General features: G+C 47.5%; 1 protein-coding gene across 7 annotated transcripts in view; it reads left to right on the top strand.

Moving 5' to 3' along the window:
• LOC135914301 (uncharacterized) overlaps nucleotides 1–9,884 on the top strand; it is a 114,777-nt gene extending 104,893 nt beyond the window's left edge. For 2 of the 7 annotated variants that reach the window (XM_065447086.2, XM_065447088.2), the window contains 2 exons: nucleotides 6,720–6,857; nucleotides 9,597–9,884. In XM_065447086.2, coding sequence (XP_065303158.1) covers nucleotides 6,720–6,857; nucleotides 9,597–9,809 — 351 coding nt within the window. In that variant the 3' untranslated portion in view covers nucleotides 9,810–9,884. Of the gene's footprint in view, nucleotides 1–6,719; nucleotides 6,858–9,596 lie in introns of those variants that run through there. The other 5 variants (XM_065447085.2, XM_070523519.1, XR_010568279.2 and 2 more) reach the window with 4 other exon arrangements.
• Nucleotides 9,885–18,034: the final 8,150 nt, after the last annotated feature.

The raw sequence follows: 18,034 nt of genomic DNA, 5'->3' as shown, positions 1-18,034 counted from the left end.
CTTGATAAGCTTCATGGCGTCCTGGGTGGAGAGGCCTGGCCTGAAGCCTATCGTGTTGTGAGGGAAAAGGTCGTTGGTTTCCATATACTCGGCAATTCTGTTATGGATGACGTGCTCGGCCACCTTCCCTACACATGACGTCAGTGAGATTGGGCGGAGGTTGTCCAGACTCGGCGGTTTACCGGGCTTTGGGATTAGTATGACCTTCGCGAACTTCCATTCTTCCGGTACAATTCCCTGCTCCCAAAGCCCATTTATCTCATCTGTTAGAAACTCGATCGATGCGTCCTCTAGGTTTCTGAGAGCCTTGTTGTTAATGTGATCCGGGCCGCGGGCTGACCTACCATTGAGGTCGTGTGGGGCGCCGCCGACTTCACTGATTTTGAAAGGCTCGTCCAGCGCGGAGTTCGGCTTCCCTTTGTATACTGGGTATGCCGCATCATCGGCCACAGTTCTGAGCGGCAGGTACTTCTTAGCCAACATCTTCAGCATGTCCTTTTCCGAAGATGACTTCTTGGCTTCGAGGAGCGCTTTAGGGAGGACACTTCTCTGGTTTGACTTGGTGCTGGAGTCGTCCAGCAAATGTTTGAGAAGATTCCACTTCCCGCCTGTGCGCATCTGCCCGTCAATTGAATTGCAAATGTCGTCCCATTGCTGCCTAGACAGGGCTTGGCAGTGCTCGTCGATCTGCTTGTCTATCTCGGCTATCTTTTTTCTTAGCGTGTGATTCAAACGTTGACTTTTCCACCTCTCGAGAAGTGATTGCTCAGCCTCGAGAAGGTGCGTAGCCTGCTATCCATATTGTCTGTCTGTAGATCCATCTCTATGGTTTTGGTGGTGAAGCAGACATCTTGCAGAATTAGTGCGCACCACTGGACGAGACTCTCCGGCTTTTCTCCTTGGGCGGCGCGGGCCTTGCGAATCTCACGAAATTTGTCCCAGTCGGGCACCAAAAACGCCTTCTTTCTTTTCTGCTCCACATGTAAGCTGGTGACCGTTATGTAGTGATCACTACCGAGGTCTGTGAGCAGATTCGACCACATGGCTGAGCCAGCGTTTTAACAAAGGCGAGATCCGGAACAGAGTCCCTCGTCGAGGAGGTGCCCCGTCTGCTGGGAAAGGCTGGGTCAGTCAATAGAGAGAGTCCCGCATCTCCCGCCTCCTGGCACAGGCTTCTGCCCTTGACCGTGTCGTGCGTGTAGTTCCACGCATGAAAGGGGGCGTTGAAATCGCCGGCCACAACCAGTGGAGAGTTTCCGGCGAGTTTCGTTGCCGTAGGGATGATGGTTTTGAAACGTTGTCTGTGATCGCTCGGGCTGCTATAAACGTTAAGTATAAAAATGCTAGAGATGTTGGATTGGCTTGGGATGACTTCTACTAGCGAGGACTCCGTCTTGCTAGGCCGGACCCCTAGATCGTGTGCGACGGAAGTGAACTTGCTGCTGACTAATGTGCATATTCCTCTGCCGTCCCCACGGATAGCAAGAGCTTTGTATCCCTGAAGTGAAACCTGATCAGTCATCGTTTTTTGCAATAAAATGACATGTGGCTTTTCTTTGTGAGTGCGAACAAACTGTTGCAGGGTGCACCTTTTACGGCTGAGCCCCCTGCAGTTCCACTGCCAAATCCTAAATTTGGTGTGTGGCGCCATCCATGCTGTATAGAGCGCCTTCCGGCGTTGCTGCTAGGGTCTCGAGGGAGATGGTTCTATTAATCGGTCCGGGAATGTGCAGTGGTGGCAGCGTAGGTACCAACGTGCCATGGGTGAAGTAAACGGGACGTATGTGAGTCGACGTCCTGATGTCCATATCCGGCACCTTGGACTCTATCTCTGACATTCTGTTTTCGAAGCATTGAATTTTTTACACTTTGCGCGTCTAACTTCTGATCCACGAACAAGAGTCGCTGATCCACTGCAGATAGTCGTTCGGTAATCTTCTTGATCTCGTAGCAGATTGAATTCAACATTTCTTTGACTTCGGACTTGGCTTTAGCCGGTACACTTTCGGGCATGCTGGGAACGGCCTTTCTTTTGGTGGGGTTGCCCGTGTGGCTTGCGTCCACGACCATGGGAACGTCTGCGGTTTGGGGAGAGGGGGTCCCCGAGGGGGATGAACTAGGGACTGGAACGGCGTGAGGTCCCCGAGGGGGTTGGACAGAGGGGGGTCGCCGAAGGGATTTCTGACGGGGTTGAACTAGGGACTGGAGCGCTGTGAGGTTGGTTAGCCTTCCTGAGCTCTGCTATTTCGGCTCGCATTAAGTCGATTATGCTGTGCATCTCGGCATTTTATTTCCTAAGCTTGCTTATTTCAGACGAACCATGCTCTGGCCCCACACCCCCCGTTAACTTTAAGGCAGTTCTCCCTCCACTCCGAACCTTGTCTGCCCATGTGACGCCTTGTTTCTCAGCACCGGCTGGCTCCTCGAACCGGACACTGTTCTGTGGGCCTTGGCAGTGGCTACGCGATCTGGAGCGGCCCCGGGACCTGGACCTGGAACGACTCCTGGACCTGGAGCGGGAACAGCTCCTGGACCTCGAGCGGCTTCTCGAGCGGGAGCGCCTGCTCGAAGATTTAGCCGGTTCGCTGTCGGCGCTTGTCTGTGCTGGCGACAGGTCTCGATTCCTGGATTCTGCATTTCTTTCCCTTCTCCTCCGTCGAACGATGTACGGGAGTTGGAATCTTTGCTTGCAAATCTTGTCCGCTGTGGCGTGCGTGCCCCCGCAGGGTCTGCAAGTAGGCGAGCATGTGTGGTTGTCGTCGGGGTTGTTGGCCCCGCAATTCCTGCATAGCTTGTCCTCCGGCGCTGGGCAGACGGCGGCTCTGTGGCCTAGTCTACCGCAGGCGTAGCAGCAGTCGTGCTGCCTGAGGTACAAGGAGCACTTGACGAGCGCCGAGCCATAGAAAACGAAGTTGGGGACCTTGTAGGCGTCGAAAACGATGACTACCGTTTCGCTATTCTTGATTCGCTTGGCTCCCAGGGCTAATGGATTTCTGTCATTGAGGATCCTTCTGTCCAGGTCGACCTGGCTTTCCGACAGATCAATTTGACGTATGACACCCTTACACGTGGCGTGCGGCGCGGCTTCGTGAGTGCTGAGTTCGTACTGTTTGATTCCCAGGGTGATGCTATTCATTTTTAGATAAGCAACTGCGTTATCGCGAGAGGCGGTGCTGAGGACGATCATATTTTGTGTTGCGTTGGGGCAGACGATGTCATGGCTAGCTTGCTCGGACGTGAGTCCTACCGCGGCGGCGAAGGCCCGACCAAGCCGAGCGGAGCCCATTTTCTGAACATCCAGGCCACCCCTGGGGCGGGCGATAATCTTCCAGTGTTCCTTCGGGAGCTGAGGCATTCGCGACGACTTGATGATCTTGTGCTTTAGGCTAATGGGCTTCCTGCTGCCATTGAGACGCTCGCGGTGCTCCTCGCTGCTTGCCGCTTCACGGGTGCTGTCGCGACGAGAGACGCGCAGGGCATTTTTCTTTACAGCGGCGGAGCACCAGCCATGCTCCGCACCAAATTCTTCCGGCGGAAGATCGTCTCTATCCATTATAACAACCATTTTCTCTGCCATGACGAGGCGGGACTAACCCTGCCCGGCGATCGCTGGTTAGGCCTTGCCGTAAGACTGAGGGGAGCGTGGCGTCACGGAAGAGAAGCAGCTCAAAAAACTAACGAAAAGGCCACCCATTGTAGAAAAGTTGGTATCCGTTGATGCAGAAATCGTAGAGATTGAGATGAATTTCTCAACGAAAATATCGAAGAAAGCAGGAGCCGGTGTGGGCACGAACGTCCTACTCGTCATCTTATTTCTTTCGTAGCGGAGATTTCTTTTCATCGATTCGGGAGGAGTGCGAGGCGGCAGTCCATGAAGGTCTCCACGTACTGCCCCTCGTCTGTGGCAACGTACGCGTTTACCACGTGTGACCTGCCGTTTACCACCTTCGATGTGAGCTTGCGCAAGTGCTTTGCCACCTTTTGGCATGGGGTCGACTCTATCGTGATGTTCGAGCCGGTTTCATGCGTAGCAAGAACTGCTCACCTGTGACTTTTTTTTGGCACACTCAATGGGCGCGTCGGCTAACGTTGGGCTTGTCAGAGTCCGCATCGTTAGGCCCTGGGGCGGTCGTATAATCACCCTGAAGTCGTCGTGCGGCAGGGGTGGTAGTTTTAGGAATTTTCTGAGTCGACGACGAGATTTTGATTTGTCTTCCTTTCAGTTACGAGGGCCGTTCCTCGCCACTTGTTGGCGCTTCCTAGCTTGCTGCTTTGTTTGGAAGAAAGTGGCGCCGTCCTCCAGCCTTAAAAAACATTAACTAAGAAATGGTGTTTTACGTGCCAAAACCCCTTTCTGAATATGAGCCACGGCGTTGTGGGTGCTTTACCATGCGCCTAAATCAAAGTAATCGGGTGTTTTCGCCTTAATCCCCCATCATAATGCGCCTGCCATGGCTGAGCTTCAATCCCGTGACCTCGTGCTTAGCAGCCCAACACCATAGCCACTAAGCAATCACGACGGGTAATTCCGCAGCCCTCTTCATAGGCTTCAGTGAAGCGCGTTGTCGTGCGGATCCACCGTTGGGAATCGTTGGCTTGCTCGTTGACCATAGTGGCCGGTTTCGGACGTGGTTGGGCGTTAGAAATATTCATTCGCTCTTCTGCAGTCGATTCACGGCTCCTTGAGGCACGCGCAGAGCTGTTGTCCCCTCTGGACGACGGTGTACGGGCCGCCATCTGCGTTAGCGTCTCCGATGCATCGTGCGCATTCGCCGGCGTCGACGGTTTAGTGACCGCCGCCGTCCTTTACTCCTCGGAAGGCTTATCTCGGCTGCCACGTGATGGAGGTCTTCTTTCGGTCGTGAATCCACCGAATTGGGTCGTAGGTGCAAAAACTTGGTATCGTCGGATGTATTGAATTCATGGATGGAATTTTGTGCTCTTTGGGCCGTTAGCAGAAACTGGACCACCAGGAAAACATAGAAACTGCGGAGCCCGATGTTAGCGCACCTGCGCGCAAGTGAACCGCGTCGGCGTTCCCCTGGCCAATAAAATATGCTTGGCCTTCTACATTACAGCTGCTGAAGGAGCATGTCTATTTAATAATGTCGCTAAAGAAGGTTGCTCGAGGGCATCTTCAAATATTGCAACAAAGTAGACCGCACGTAGCAGTGAAACGCTACTGCGTGTTTTCGTTCACCAACTATGGGTTAGCTGCTTCTCATAGTGAGGGAAATTGCAAACATTCCTTCATTCATGCGCTCAAGAGCTTGGTGATGCGATAACGGTTCCAATGTGAGTCTACAAAGTAAATAATTTGCTATGTTAGATATTTGGAGGGCAATATGTTTCATGTTCTTTGACTTCCGTAGAGGATCGTCTTCCTTTTAAGCATGCAGATTTTTATAAAACGCTATAAACTCTGTGAACACGCCATTAAGCAAATGTAAGTTGGGCGAAACGGACATACTTTGCTGCTAGTAACGTGACCTTCACATGAATAAACATAAGAAATTCAGTCTTAATATTTTTTCTTTGTGGGCACATGCGTACATGGCAAATTTAGAGGCCGTCCCATTTCATGGTACCCATACTTCCTAAATTTTAAAAATTGCACCTAATTAGAAAAAAAGTGTCATAACATTTCAAAGATCACTCAAGGCAGTATTGACACGTGTACTTACGCTTTTTTCGGGTACTTAATTTTGACCACTAACAGCTTAAAGTTACCGCTCAGCGCAAGACGCGCCCGCATGTTTCGAACACACCCGAATGTTTACGATGGTTCTATTTGTTGCTGCTTGTCACCGAACCTTGTGTGATCTCCTTGTATGGGCGACGTGAATTGTGCTTGACAGGTAGAATGATAGTCGGAGCTATCATTCCGTTTAGTAGTTTCATCCCTCAATGTTGTTCACTGTGTCCTTGACCATAACTACCACGTGACTATATCATAACCAAGCACGTCCCTCTGCTACATCAATGGGAAACGCTCTATCACGATGTGTCAGATGAAACTTGAATGATTTCATGTCGCGGCAAAAGGTGACACTGCACAAGCAACACATGCTTGCGAAGAAAAGCTCGCCGTATCACTTTTTGCTGTGACTGGCCGAAAGGTTCAGTTTCGAGCGACGCCGGGCGTTTCGTCGCGGGACATTTCCGTCTTATATGATGGCGGGCCCGCCTTTTCTGTGCTACCATGTCGGTAGGCTACAATACTGTCTGGATTTACCATTGAATTTAAATGAGGAGTACCTCCTATTTATCCGACTTTCAGGATTTAAAAAAACTGCGACAAGGGAGTGCCTCGAAATTCACTACATAAGCAACGGCCCCAAAAGCTGTACTAAAGGGACTTTAATAAATTCTGTTCATTAGTCTTCTGAAGCTCACGTAACTTGTCCGCAAGGTGAGTCAGACTCGCCTAGGAATTCCCCTTTAGTAATGCCACCTTTTCTACATTTAAACTTCCTATAGAAAAGCTGTATATTCTAAATTAATCATGCATAGGAGAACGAGAATGACTCAATGTCGTTAAACAATTCGTGCTTTGCAGAGTGAATGACACTTCTGTAGTAGCTTTTGTGGTCCTGCGAAAGACCGATAATTATGTGCGTGATACAACATGCAATATTTTTTGTAATTGTAATTTTTAGCGGTGCAATAATTGCAGTTTCTATTTTACCAGTGACGTTATGTTTTGTATTTTATTCCAGGTTTGCAACGAATCAGATTCGGCATACTTGAAACACATGGAGACACAGAAGGCTGACTTATATGCGGCTACATACGATAAGTCTCGAGGGAGAAAGAAAACGCTCGTTTTTGGAGATCTCCGGTCCCCTGAGGATAGGGTGAGCAAATAGAGAAAGTCGATATATCTCACGCCAATAACCATTCAGTCTGTTCGAAAACGAGGTAGAAAGGGAGCACCTAAAGGTATACTCAAAAGGAAGTTCAGGCCGAAATGCAATATATTATCGTGCTTCTACAACACTGAAAAGAAAGATTAATACAAAAGCGGGTGATAAACCAGTATAAGTTAATATCGAGACTATGGCCTTTACCGCACCTTGAAATTTTCGCGCCACCGAGGCACGAAGCCATGAATGATCGGTTTGCAGCCAAGCCTTTTACATGGAAGGAAAGAATTGCTATCATCTCATACTTGTCGCCGGTCTCACTGCACCTGATCAGCAGGTGTTTGATTATTCTGGAGACCGAGCAACATCCTCTAGCCTTGCATAAGTATACACCAACTGAGACTATCGCATGACTATTCACAGGCACTGTTCTCATCTTGTTTATATTTGAATACCGTCAACTCTGAGACATTTAATTCCTAAATGCGCGCACGATCCTACATTTATTGCATAGTTTTAAACATCTTGCGCTAATTTTAAGTCCATTTACAGCCATACTACATAAAACACCTTAGGTAGCACCATTTCAGAGCATTATTAACATTGCTCTGGTGCTCTGGCCACAATTGGCCCTTGCACCATGAAACACCACACATCATGATCATCAACTGCATCTTTTTTGGACCATGCTAATTGTGATACGTAAAATATAGTTTGATTCTATGCTAAAGAAGCGAAAAACAGAACAGTGAATGTCAAAACTTGCTATTTCACCGCAACTGTTCCAATTGAAGAAATTACGTTGACAGCTATGCAATCATAACGCCTATTGTCGTTTTAACGTCCGCAAAGGAAACGAAAATTATTGTACAACTTTTGAGGAAAACAACGAAGCAAGACGCTGCCCTAAACTATCACCATTTGTCAAGTGTCACTTATGTCGCTTCACCTTGCTAAACCGTTGCACACCTCGAAGTTGTCCACGGGTAACGAAGTATGACAGCAGTTACAAGTCTCTCCCACAGGAAGAGATGGTGCAAATAAGCAGTAGCAGCATAAATTACCCGTTTCCTGATTCCCAAACTTTCCTTTCCCAACATCAGCGCCCCCTATCTCGATCATCGTCCTTTGATGTCCGATGCTCGTGAGAGTAAGCAGCTCTTACAGGAACTTCGCAGGATCCTAGTAGATGCATACATGGCGTGATGAATAAGCGCATACACATGCGCACACTCCATGCAAAGGACAAAGCGTGAAGAATGAACGAAGCTGAATGCACCAGCGACGCTTCTGCTTCGTTAGCGAGGAACGATTTATCCCCCCCGCCCCGAATATGGCGCGAATGTATGCAGAAAACTCATAGGTGAATTAGCATGAAATACTTTTTAGGTGCTGCTGTCGACGACCTTCAAGTAACCTTGAGTCAAAAGCTCCAGCTGTTATCGGGGCAGACAAATGGGAGCATCCGGACAAGCTGCGAGAACAAAACGAGGTCCTCCCACCGTTTGTACATAACCACATTACGTACGCTTGTTAGTCCCAAACAAGTTTTAAAAAATATTGCTTCAGGATTCCTTCTTATGTTTGTTCACAATATCACTCAAGCTGTAACTTATAGTAAGCTGAAGTTCTGTCATTTCCGACAGCTACATTCAAAAGGCAGACACAGGACACCATACACTTCAAATCTTGGATCCGGAATTTGTTGTGGATCTACTGCCTTCACCGCTGTGGTGCGTGGCGCCGGAGGCGTCTAGAGGAGCTGCATGGTTTTCATAAAAGAAGCAGAAAGTTAGGAGAAAGGATTACGTCTCGCAGCCAGCCTTGACAAGTGAGCACTCCATGAAGCCAGCCCTTTCCTCAGTGGCGGCGTCGGGATCACGGAGCAAGAATCCAGACTTGCTGAGACATTTCGTCGCGGCTCTTTCAGGCGCTTGCTTTTTCTAGCTGGGCTCGGTCTCCCTGGCGCCTTTCGCTCCCTGCCGTGCTTCCTTCATTCTGTTTTATTCTGGCTGGAAAGATTTCATATGGAACAGTACACAGCGTGGCGGGGTGCAGTGTAGTATTGTGGGGTTTACCGTTACGAACATGCACTACATCCATTTTAAGCTTATGGCTACCTTCATCCAATCAGTCTGCCTTCCCGGTTGTCGTTTCTTGTTTACATCTGCATCGCTTAAAGGGGGGCGAACAATTATTTTTTTCGAATGGAGAACGTCTCAGTTGACTGATGATTCATTCAGTGAAAGTTTCACGTTGCGCGGGCTTGCGTAGAATTACTTTGCCATGTTCTGTTTTTTATTTGTAAAAACCTGCATTTCTTGAGGCATGTATTAGAACGTCATTATCAATGAATGTTTGGAGCTTTTTTATGATAGTGCAGCTGGTGATGTGTACACATTGGAGAAATATTCCACCATGGCGTCGCTGAATAAAGATATGAGTGGCGCTTGCCTGTTGACTTTTCTTTGGAACATGTGTGTATGTGTGTATATGTGTTTGTGTATGTGTGCGTGAGAGAGAGCGTGTGTACATGTGTGAGATGTGTGTGGAAGGGGGAAGGTGTGCGTGCGTTCCTTTACCATTTGATCAGGTCCGTTGTAGAGTATCCGTGCCTTATTGCGAATTCATCAGCTTCTTGTTGAATGAGCAGCATATAAATATGCGTACGTTTTCATTAAAAAACGCACATACAGTAACTGTGCTTCATTTGGGCTCTCGTTCATGCAGTTCCCTGGCGAGACGTTCTACTACAACACATATAACCACACCATCGCTGTTTATGACGTCAACTACGATTACGCTCCCAGCAATTGCGAGCCCTGGATGCCTGGTTCATACACTCGCACCAAGCACATCAAGTTCCTCACCCAATTTGTCAACAAGTACCCTCGCCAGGCGCCGTTCAAATGCATCCATGCTGATTATGTTACGCTCAGTTAATCTTTATGCTCAAGAATAGATTTAGTCAATAAAGCTTATGTTCTGGCACATGTAATATTCAGTATTTTGTTTGTTTTGCCATCTGTATCTCTTGCAAGCTCATATATATAACAAAATGGAACAACCCATTTCGCAAGAGTAGAAAGCATAATTGCGTAAATAATATTTTCTTTTTTTTTACAGTACATGTTCTTGATTTCATACCACTGAATCATTCCTCAAAAAACCGGCCAGCTGAGTGACGGATAAGTTATGACCTTCCTAGTAGTTTCTTTGGTCGACTAGAAGACATTGCTTGATGCTGGCGCATAAGAAAAATATTTAAAATTCACACTTCGACGAATTACTTTTTCTAACGCCTGAGTGCAGGATCTTGCGTATGAACATGGCCAAGGACAATAACTGGCCATTTGGCAGCAAAAAGCTCCGCTCATTCTTCAGTGCCTATGCAGAAGTCAACGCATCGCTGACACCGATTGTTGACGGGGCCACAAAAGGCACCACTACGTGTACTTACAGCCCGCACTAACCCTGCAAAAGGCTGAGTCGATGACTAACGAAAAACGGCGCCGGCCTTGGCTTTCCAGGTTGCTATACGGTCACCTATTCCATACCATCGGAGGTGGAGTTTGACGGGACGGCGTGAAATCCTTGGTGGGATATTGCGACTGATTGGATGATTGTGATTGGCCGCGATATAGTCATCAGATTCCCTAGTCTGTCACCCAGGGAAGAAGACGGGATCAAAAACGGAGCCCATCCAAGCTGTGAGGATGCCGTGTCCTAATGTGACGTAACGCGGTTAATATGCCCCTCCATTGGAGGGACTTGCGTTCCAGTAGCCAGTGTAACTAATGTAAAACAAAAAACCTTTTTTCGTGCCCACTGCTCTACGTACTCGTCGATGTGCTTGGTGGATTCTTGGCCCATAACCGCCTCGAGATAAACCAATCTGGTTAAAAGCCATATGATCAAGAAGGCAGTCCTTCACCATCTGTGATCGACGGACCTGGCCATATTCGTAAGCAAGGTGTAAGCGGTAGACGGAAAAGTAACTTCCGTGGATCTGAAATCAGCAGAGGTCCTTTAGGCGGCTTAGGCAGCACAACCGTCACCGAAACTGCATGGAGTCTTGCACGACTCGAGGAAGCTTTACGGAAGAGCCGCAAAAGGCAGTCCCCGCCACCTGCCATCGGCGGACGTGTGAACGTCCCGCTGAGAGAGACGAACCTTGGGTGCTTGGGGTAAACTGTGGGCGCAAGAGCGACTTCTGTGGATCCAGGATCAGCAGAACTCCTTTTTTTGGCTCAGTAAAGCAGAAGCATCACAGTGGAGTCTTTAACGGCTCGAGCAAACTTGAATGAAGGGCACCATAAAGCAGTTACACGGACGAGTTACAGGACCAGCTCACGGATGCCTTGGAAAAGATAAGTCGTGAGAGACAGCAACGGAATAAAAGAAGGAACACAACAAGGAAGAGAAGGGGCAGGAAGTGATGTAACAAAAGCGGGCATAAATTGAGCGGGCGAAAATAACACTAGAGCAAGGGAGATCAGCACGCAGGGTAGATGCGACGCCGCCACACACTGAAAGCGTGGAAATTGCGAGTTTGATTTAGCCGTAAAAACGGGTGACGAAATCGCTCTTTAACTGAATGATTTTGAATGGATTTGTGAGATGTGATAATTTCACCAGCACACTTGGCCGGAGAAGTTCCTTGAGTATCTGCCAGGAGGAGCGTCACAAGTTGTAACTTTACTGAGTGCACTCGAGGCAGGCGTGTACAGCTAAGTAAGCCCCAGTTTGTTCGCAAAATAAAGGCTCGCTGCAAAGAATTTCGGTGGAGATTTCAAGACCAAAACGAAGTCTACTGAGAGCTTTGTCGCGTTTGCGTGTCGCCTGATGGATAATTTTGCAGAGTGGGTGAAAGGACCTGGGGCGGATAACATCAGTAAATGGGCCATTTAAACTGCTTAGAGCGATTTAACGAGACCCTGATGCATACCACGCGTCTTTCTGTAAAGGACGGGCTGGAAGGTGTGCATGCAAAGAGCGCTGCACTGCTGGCCGATGACCATATGGCAAATCATGGTTTGCAGTGACAGAGCAGTAGCTCCCTGTAAGATCAAAAGCCTTTTCCACGGTTGCAATCTTGCCCTCGGGGGCAGCAAACCACAAGAACAGAGCATGAAAAGCCTAGCTCCGGAGAAGTATTTAAGTTGGAGGAGCAAATATTTCTGATTTCCCCCAGAGAAATTGATGAAGAAAGTCCAGCTCTGATTTACGACGACGAACACAGTGCAAAGAAACAGGATAAAACAGCTGGATCAGGAGAAGTAATTAAACTGAAGGAGAAAATCTTTCCGATTTCGCCGATAACATTTCAGGAAGTTGATCTGGCTGAGGAGTTGCCAAAGGGAAGAAAGAAAAGATACTCGAAAAGTTGTAGCAGATAGCGTGCTATCTTGAGAACAAGGTGTCGCAAATTCAGGAATGCAGTAGAGATGGTAACGCGCCAGAGTAAATCGCAAAAGGCTAAAAGAGAGGGCCATCGTAGGAGGCTGCCCTACACATTCCCGATTTCTTAGCCGAACTCTTGGCACTCTAATGGGCCTGTGATGCGGCGGCGAGGCTAGTTCTTTCGGTCCCGACGTGGGAGCGGCCCACTACGTGCTAGGGAATGGACCGATGGACGTCAATAGAGTTTTTTCCATGCATCCATCCACCATTGCGAAAGAGAAAGCCGCGCTTACCGCTTGGAATTTTTCAGGTCAGTGCGGGTCCGAGCCGCAAGACGAGGAAGAAAAGAAAGCGACGTTCGGCACGCAGAAGGACAAAAGCCAGGGGGCATTCATGTTCCCCCACGTTGGATACCTTTTAACGTGCAACCTGTATGAGCCGGCAAAGCGCGGCGCTAAGGAGATGCGAAGTGGCCATACAAGGCAGTGAATTTGCAGACCAATGCCATAAAGGCATGTTGATAGAACGAGGTATCTGACGTCTCTAGCTTGGGCAATGCCTTTTGCGCCCTTTGTATTGCATGGTTTCCAAATTTGGCAAGAGCATGCAAACAACGTCCTCCTCCTGTACTGCTCAAAGATATGACGCGATCGTAGCGTGTTTAGAATTAAAAGTGGTGTACGTGTTGTGTGGGAACTGCTTGTTTCTTTCATTATAGTGTCAAGTTACACGCTTTTTGTTGGATAGATTCTTTCGGTAATAGAGTTAGGAGCTTTGTTTAGGTTGATTGCTTGAGTAGCTCACTTACATTCTGAAAGAGAAACCTTGTGCACACATAATTTTTAAAACTTATTTTTATCGATATGGCGTTCTTCCTTTGAAGCGGTTAAGCTTCAATTTTTTTTTTGCGTGAGATACGCTTGCGCTGCCAAGTCTAGGTTCTTGTTTGAAGGCCTGTAGTGGTGCGCTTGAGTCTCAGTTCCCTTTTCACAAGTGGCCGCGAGATTTTTTCTTTGGGAGAATGACGCGTTAGTTAGCGGAGCCGTTGTTTAACAGAACAATTTAGGAAGCGTTTGTGCTGTTGCTGTAAGGCGTGGTTTGCTCCGACACAGAGAAACAAGGCGTCTCTGCGGGTCTCGCACGTATATTCATAAAACGACAGTGTTCTGAATATCGCTTAGAGCCTGCGTGGAAGTCTTCAGAAATACGCCCCAAATTTTCTTTAGTTTTGAGCGCGTCATTTACGCGATGTTTTCTTGGTTATTTCTCTAGGAATATTTATCTACTATGAGAAAATATTAGTGCGTGAGCTGCACAAAAGTAGAAGACTTGTGGAGCCTTATTCGGAATCTGATGATTGTATTGAGTAGGATGCCTTGTTTTCACGACCAGTGCTTGTCTCACCAGACTTTTGCCGAAGATTTATTGTCTGGCGTTACGCCAGCAAACCTGGCCTTGATGTCGTCCTTGACCAACTTAATGAACGCTTTCGAGAGCATCCTGTGCTATACCTCAGTCGATAACTGACACGGCGAGAAATGGCGTTTAGCACCTCGGAGAAAGAGTGTTTTAGCACTATATTGACCGTTCAAAGGCTAGGATACTCTAATGAAGACACAAAATTCATGGTAGAGGGCGACCATTGCCCTCTTGCATGGCTTAAGGAAATGTCAGGAAAAAGGGTGAGACTGCCTAGATAGAGTCTGATTTTGCAGGAATTCGAGGTCAAGCGGGAGCGAGAGTAAGAATTCAAGCGGCCAGAGGCAAGGTTTTAAGCAATGAACCCACGGTATTTTTTTAGGAACCTCTTTTGTACGAATCGCTGTCGGTATTATTGAGATAGGCATCCTATTTCTGTCTTACCAATAGCTGACCAGGAAAAAAGAGGAGTAAGAGAGAGAGTGGGTAAAACTTAGTAAATCGATGCAGGGAGCATAGAGTCCAGTAGGCATATCGCTAAGGCACATTGACCAGAGTGTGTTCATGCTTGTAACAATATTATCAGGGTGAAGGTGACAACATAGTGAGCGCTTTGCCGTTGAGATGAATTGTGACATAAGCTATCACTTTTAGAACAATTCCTGGCACGGTGGGCAAACATCGACGCTTCGGGCAATCCGACAGCTGGTCACCTTCAGGTCGAATCTCTTGGCGACGGATGTGTCTTTTGCGCCTCAAAACGGCTCAGACCATTTACTAGACTTTTCCCTCGACGCAACCTCATCCATTCATCAGCGCGTGTTCAGAATTCAACAGAGCGTTGACACCAATTGTTAACGGGTCCAGAAAAGGCCCCTTTACCGGTACCGAACCGCCTGATGTAATGATGAAAGTGCCAAGTCAACGCCTACGCAAGAGCGGCGCCAACCTTGGATCCCCAAGTTGCCACATGGTCACCTATTCCATACCATTGGAAGCAGTGTTCGGAGGAACAGTGTCACATCCTGGGTGGTATACTGCTATCGATTGGACAATTGTGATTGACCGCAATAGTCATGAGGTTCGCTAGTCTAGTCGCCTAGGGAAGAAGACGGCATAGAAATCGGAGACCATTCGAGCAGTAAGGCTGACTTGTCCTGATGTGAACTCAGTCATTTGATCTGCTCCTGCAAGCCGTGGGCTCCCGTATCATCACAGAGTGTAACTAACCACAAAGAAAGCCCTTTTCCTTCATTCCTATAACTGAATACACTTGTCGATGGGTTGGTTATTCGTCGGCACAAACGACACCTCGAGCCGCTACAAGCGGGGGGGGGGGGGGCGGATTTAATAACATCTGGGTTATATTGTACACCGGACAGGCCGCCATTGGAATATGAACCTGGCAACGTTTAATGCTAGAACGTTATCTACTGAGGCGAGTCTAGCAGTGCTATTGGAGGAATTAGAGGGTAGTAAATGGGATATAATAGGGCTCAGTGAAGTTAGGAGGCCAAAAGAAGCATGCACAGTGCTAAATAGCGGGCACGTCCTTTGCTACCGGGGCTTAGCGGAGAGAAGAGAACTAGGAGTCGGATTCCTGGTTAATAAGAATATAGCTGGTAACATACAGGAATTCTATAGCATTAACGAGAGGGTGGCAGGTCTTGTTGTGAAACTTAATAAGAGGTACAAAATGAAGATTGTACAGGTCTACGGCCATACATCAAGTCATGATGACCAGGAAGTCGAAAGCTTCTATGAAGACGTGGAATCGGCACTGCGTAGAGTGAAAACTAAATACACTATACTAATGGGCGACTTTAATGCCAAGGTAGGCAAGAAGCAGGCTGCAGACAAGGCAGTGGGGGAATATGGCATAGGCACTAGGAATAGCAGGGGAGAGTTATTAGTAGAGTTTGCGGAAAAGAATAATATGAGGATAATGAATACCTTCTTCCGCAAGCGGGATAGCCGAAAGTGGACGTGGAGGAACCCGAACGGCGAGACTAGAAATGAAATAGACTTCATACTCTGCGCTAACCCTGGCATCATACAAGATGTGGAGGTGCTTGGCAAGGTGCGCTGCAGTGACCACAGGATGGTAAGAACTCGAATTAGCCTAGACCTGAGGAGGGAACGGAAGAAACTGGTACATAAGAAGCCGATCAATGCGTTAGCAGTAAGAGGGAAAATAGAGGAATTCCAGATCAAGCTACAGAACAGGTATTCAGCTTTAACTCAGGAAGAGGACCTTAGTGTTGAAGCAATGAACGACAATCTTGTGGGCATCATTAAGGAGTGTGCAATGGAAGTCGGTGGTAACTCCGTTAGGCAGGATACCAGCAAACTATCGCAGGAGACGAAAGATCTGATCAAGAAACGCCAATGTATGAAAGCATCTAACCCTACAGCTAGAATAGAACTGGCAGAACTTTCGAAGTTAATCAACAAGCGTAAGACAGCTGACATAAGGAAGTATAATATGGATAGAATTGAACATGCTCTAAGGAACGGAGGAAGCCTAAAAACAGTGAAGAAGAAACTAGGAATCGGCAAGAATCAGATGGATGCGTTAAGAGACAAAGCCGGCAATATCATTACTAATATGGATAAGATAGTTGTAGTGGCTGAGGAGTTCTATAGAGATTTATACAGTACCAGTGGCAGCCACGACGATAATGGAAGAGAAAATAGTCTAGAAGAATTCGAAATCCCGAAGGTAACGCCTGAAGAAGTAAAGAAAGCCTTAGGAGATATGCAAAGGGGGAAGGCAGCTGGGGAGGATCAGGTAACAGCAGATTTGTTGAAGGATGGTGGACAGATTGTTCTAGAGAAGCTGGCCACCCTGTATACGCAATGCCTCATGACCTCGAGCGTACCGGAATCTTGGAAGAACGCTAACATAATCCTAATCCATAAGAAAGGGGACGCCAAAGACTTGAAAAATTATAGACCGATCAGCTTACTGTCCGTTGCCTACAAAGTATTTACTAAGGTAATTGCAAATAGAATCAGGAACACCTTAGACTTCTGTCAACCAAAGGACCAGGCAGGATTCCGTAAAGGCTACTCAACAATAGACCATATTCACACTATCAATCAAGTGATAGAGAAATGTGCAGAATATAACCAACCCTTATATATAGCTTTCATTGATTACGAGAAGGCGTTTGATTCAGTCGAAACCCCAGCAGTCATGGAGGCATTACGGAATCAGGGTGTAGATGAGCCATATGTAAAAATATTGGAAGATATCTATAGCGGCTCCACAGCCACCGTAGTCCTCCATAAAGAAAGCAACAAAATCCCAATAAAGAAAGGCGTCAGGCAGGGAGATACGATATCTCCAATGCTATTCACAGCGTGTTTACAGGAGGTATTCAGAGACCTGGATTGGGAAGAATTGGGGATTAAAGTTGATGGAGAATACCTTAGTAACTTGCGATTCGCTGATGATATTGCCTTGTTTAGTAACTCAGGGGGCCAATTGCAATGCATGCTCACTGACCTGGAGAGGCAAAGTAGACGAGTGGGTCTAAAAATAATATGCAGAAAACTAAAGTAATGCTTAACAGTCTCGGGAAACAACAGCAATTTACAATAGGCAGCGAGACACTGGAAGTCGTAAGGGAATACATCTACTTAGGACAGGTATTGACGGCGGATCCGAATCATGAGACGGAAATAATCAGAAGAATAAGAATGGGCTGGGGTGCGTTTGGCAGGCATTCCCAAATCATGAACAGCAGGTTGCCATTATCCCTCAAGAGAAAAGTATATAATAGCTGTGTCTTACCAGTACTCACTTACGGGGCAGAAACCTGGAGGCTTACGAAAAGGGTACTTCTCAAATTAAGGACGACACAACGAGCAATGGAAAGAAGAATGATAGGTGTAACGTTAAGGGATAAGAAAAGAGCAGATTGGGTGAGGGAACAAGCGCGAGTTAATGACATCTTAGTTGAAATCAAGAAAAAGAAATGGGCATGGGCAGGACATGTAATGAGGAGGGAAGATAACCGATGGTCATTAAGGGTTACGGACTGGATCCCAAGGGAAGGGAAGCGTAGCAGGGGGCGGCAGAAAGTTAGGTGGGCGGATGAGATTAAGAAGTTTGCAGGGACGGCATGGCCACAATTAGTACATGACCGGGGTTGTTGGAGAAATATGGGAGAGGCCTTTGCCCTGCAGTGGGCGTAACCAGGCTGATGATGATGATGATGATGATGTACACCTGCAGAAGGAACTTAACTTCGCGGAAAGCCAAATCTGTTACTCTGCAGAACATTGATTCATAGGTGTTTGGACGCGTAATCACAAACAAGGAAGAAGGACGAGACACA

This window comes from Dermacentor albipictus, chromosome 8, assembly GCF_038994185.2.
Source record: "Dermacentor albipictus isolate Rhodes 1998 colony chromosome 8, USDA_Dalb.pri_finalv2, whole genome shotgun sequence".
In the NCBI taxonomy this organism is placed as follows: domain Eukaryota; kingdom Metazoa; phylum Arthropoda; class Arachnida; order Ixodida; family Ixodidae; genus Dermacentor; species Dermacentor albipictus.
This window is presented reverse-complemented; position numbering and strand designations above follow the sequence as displayed.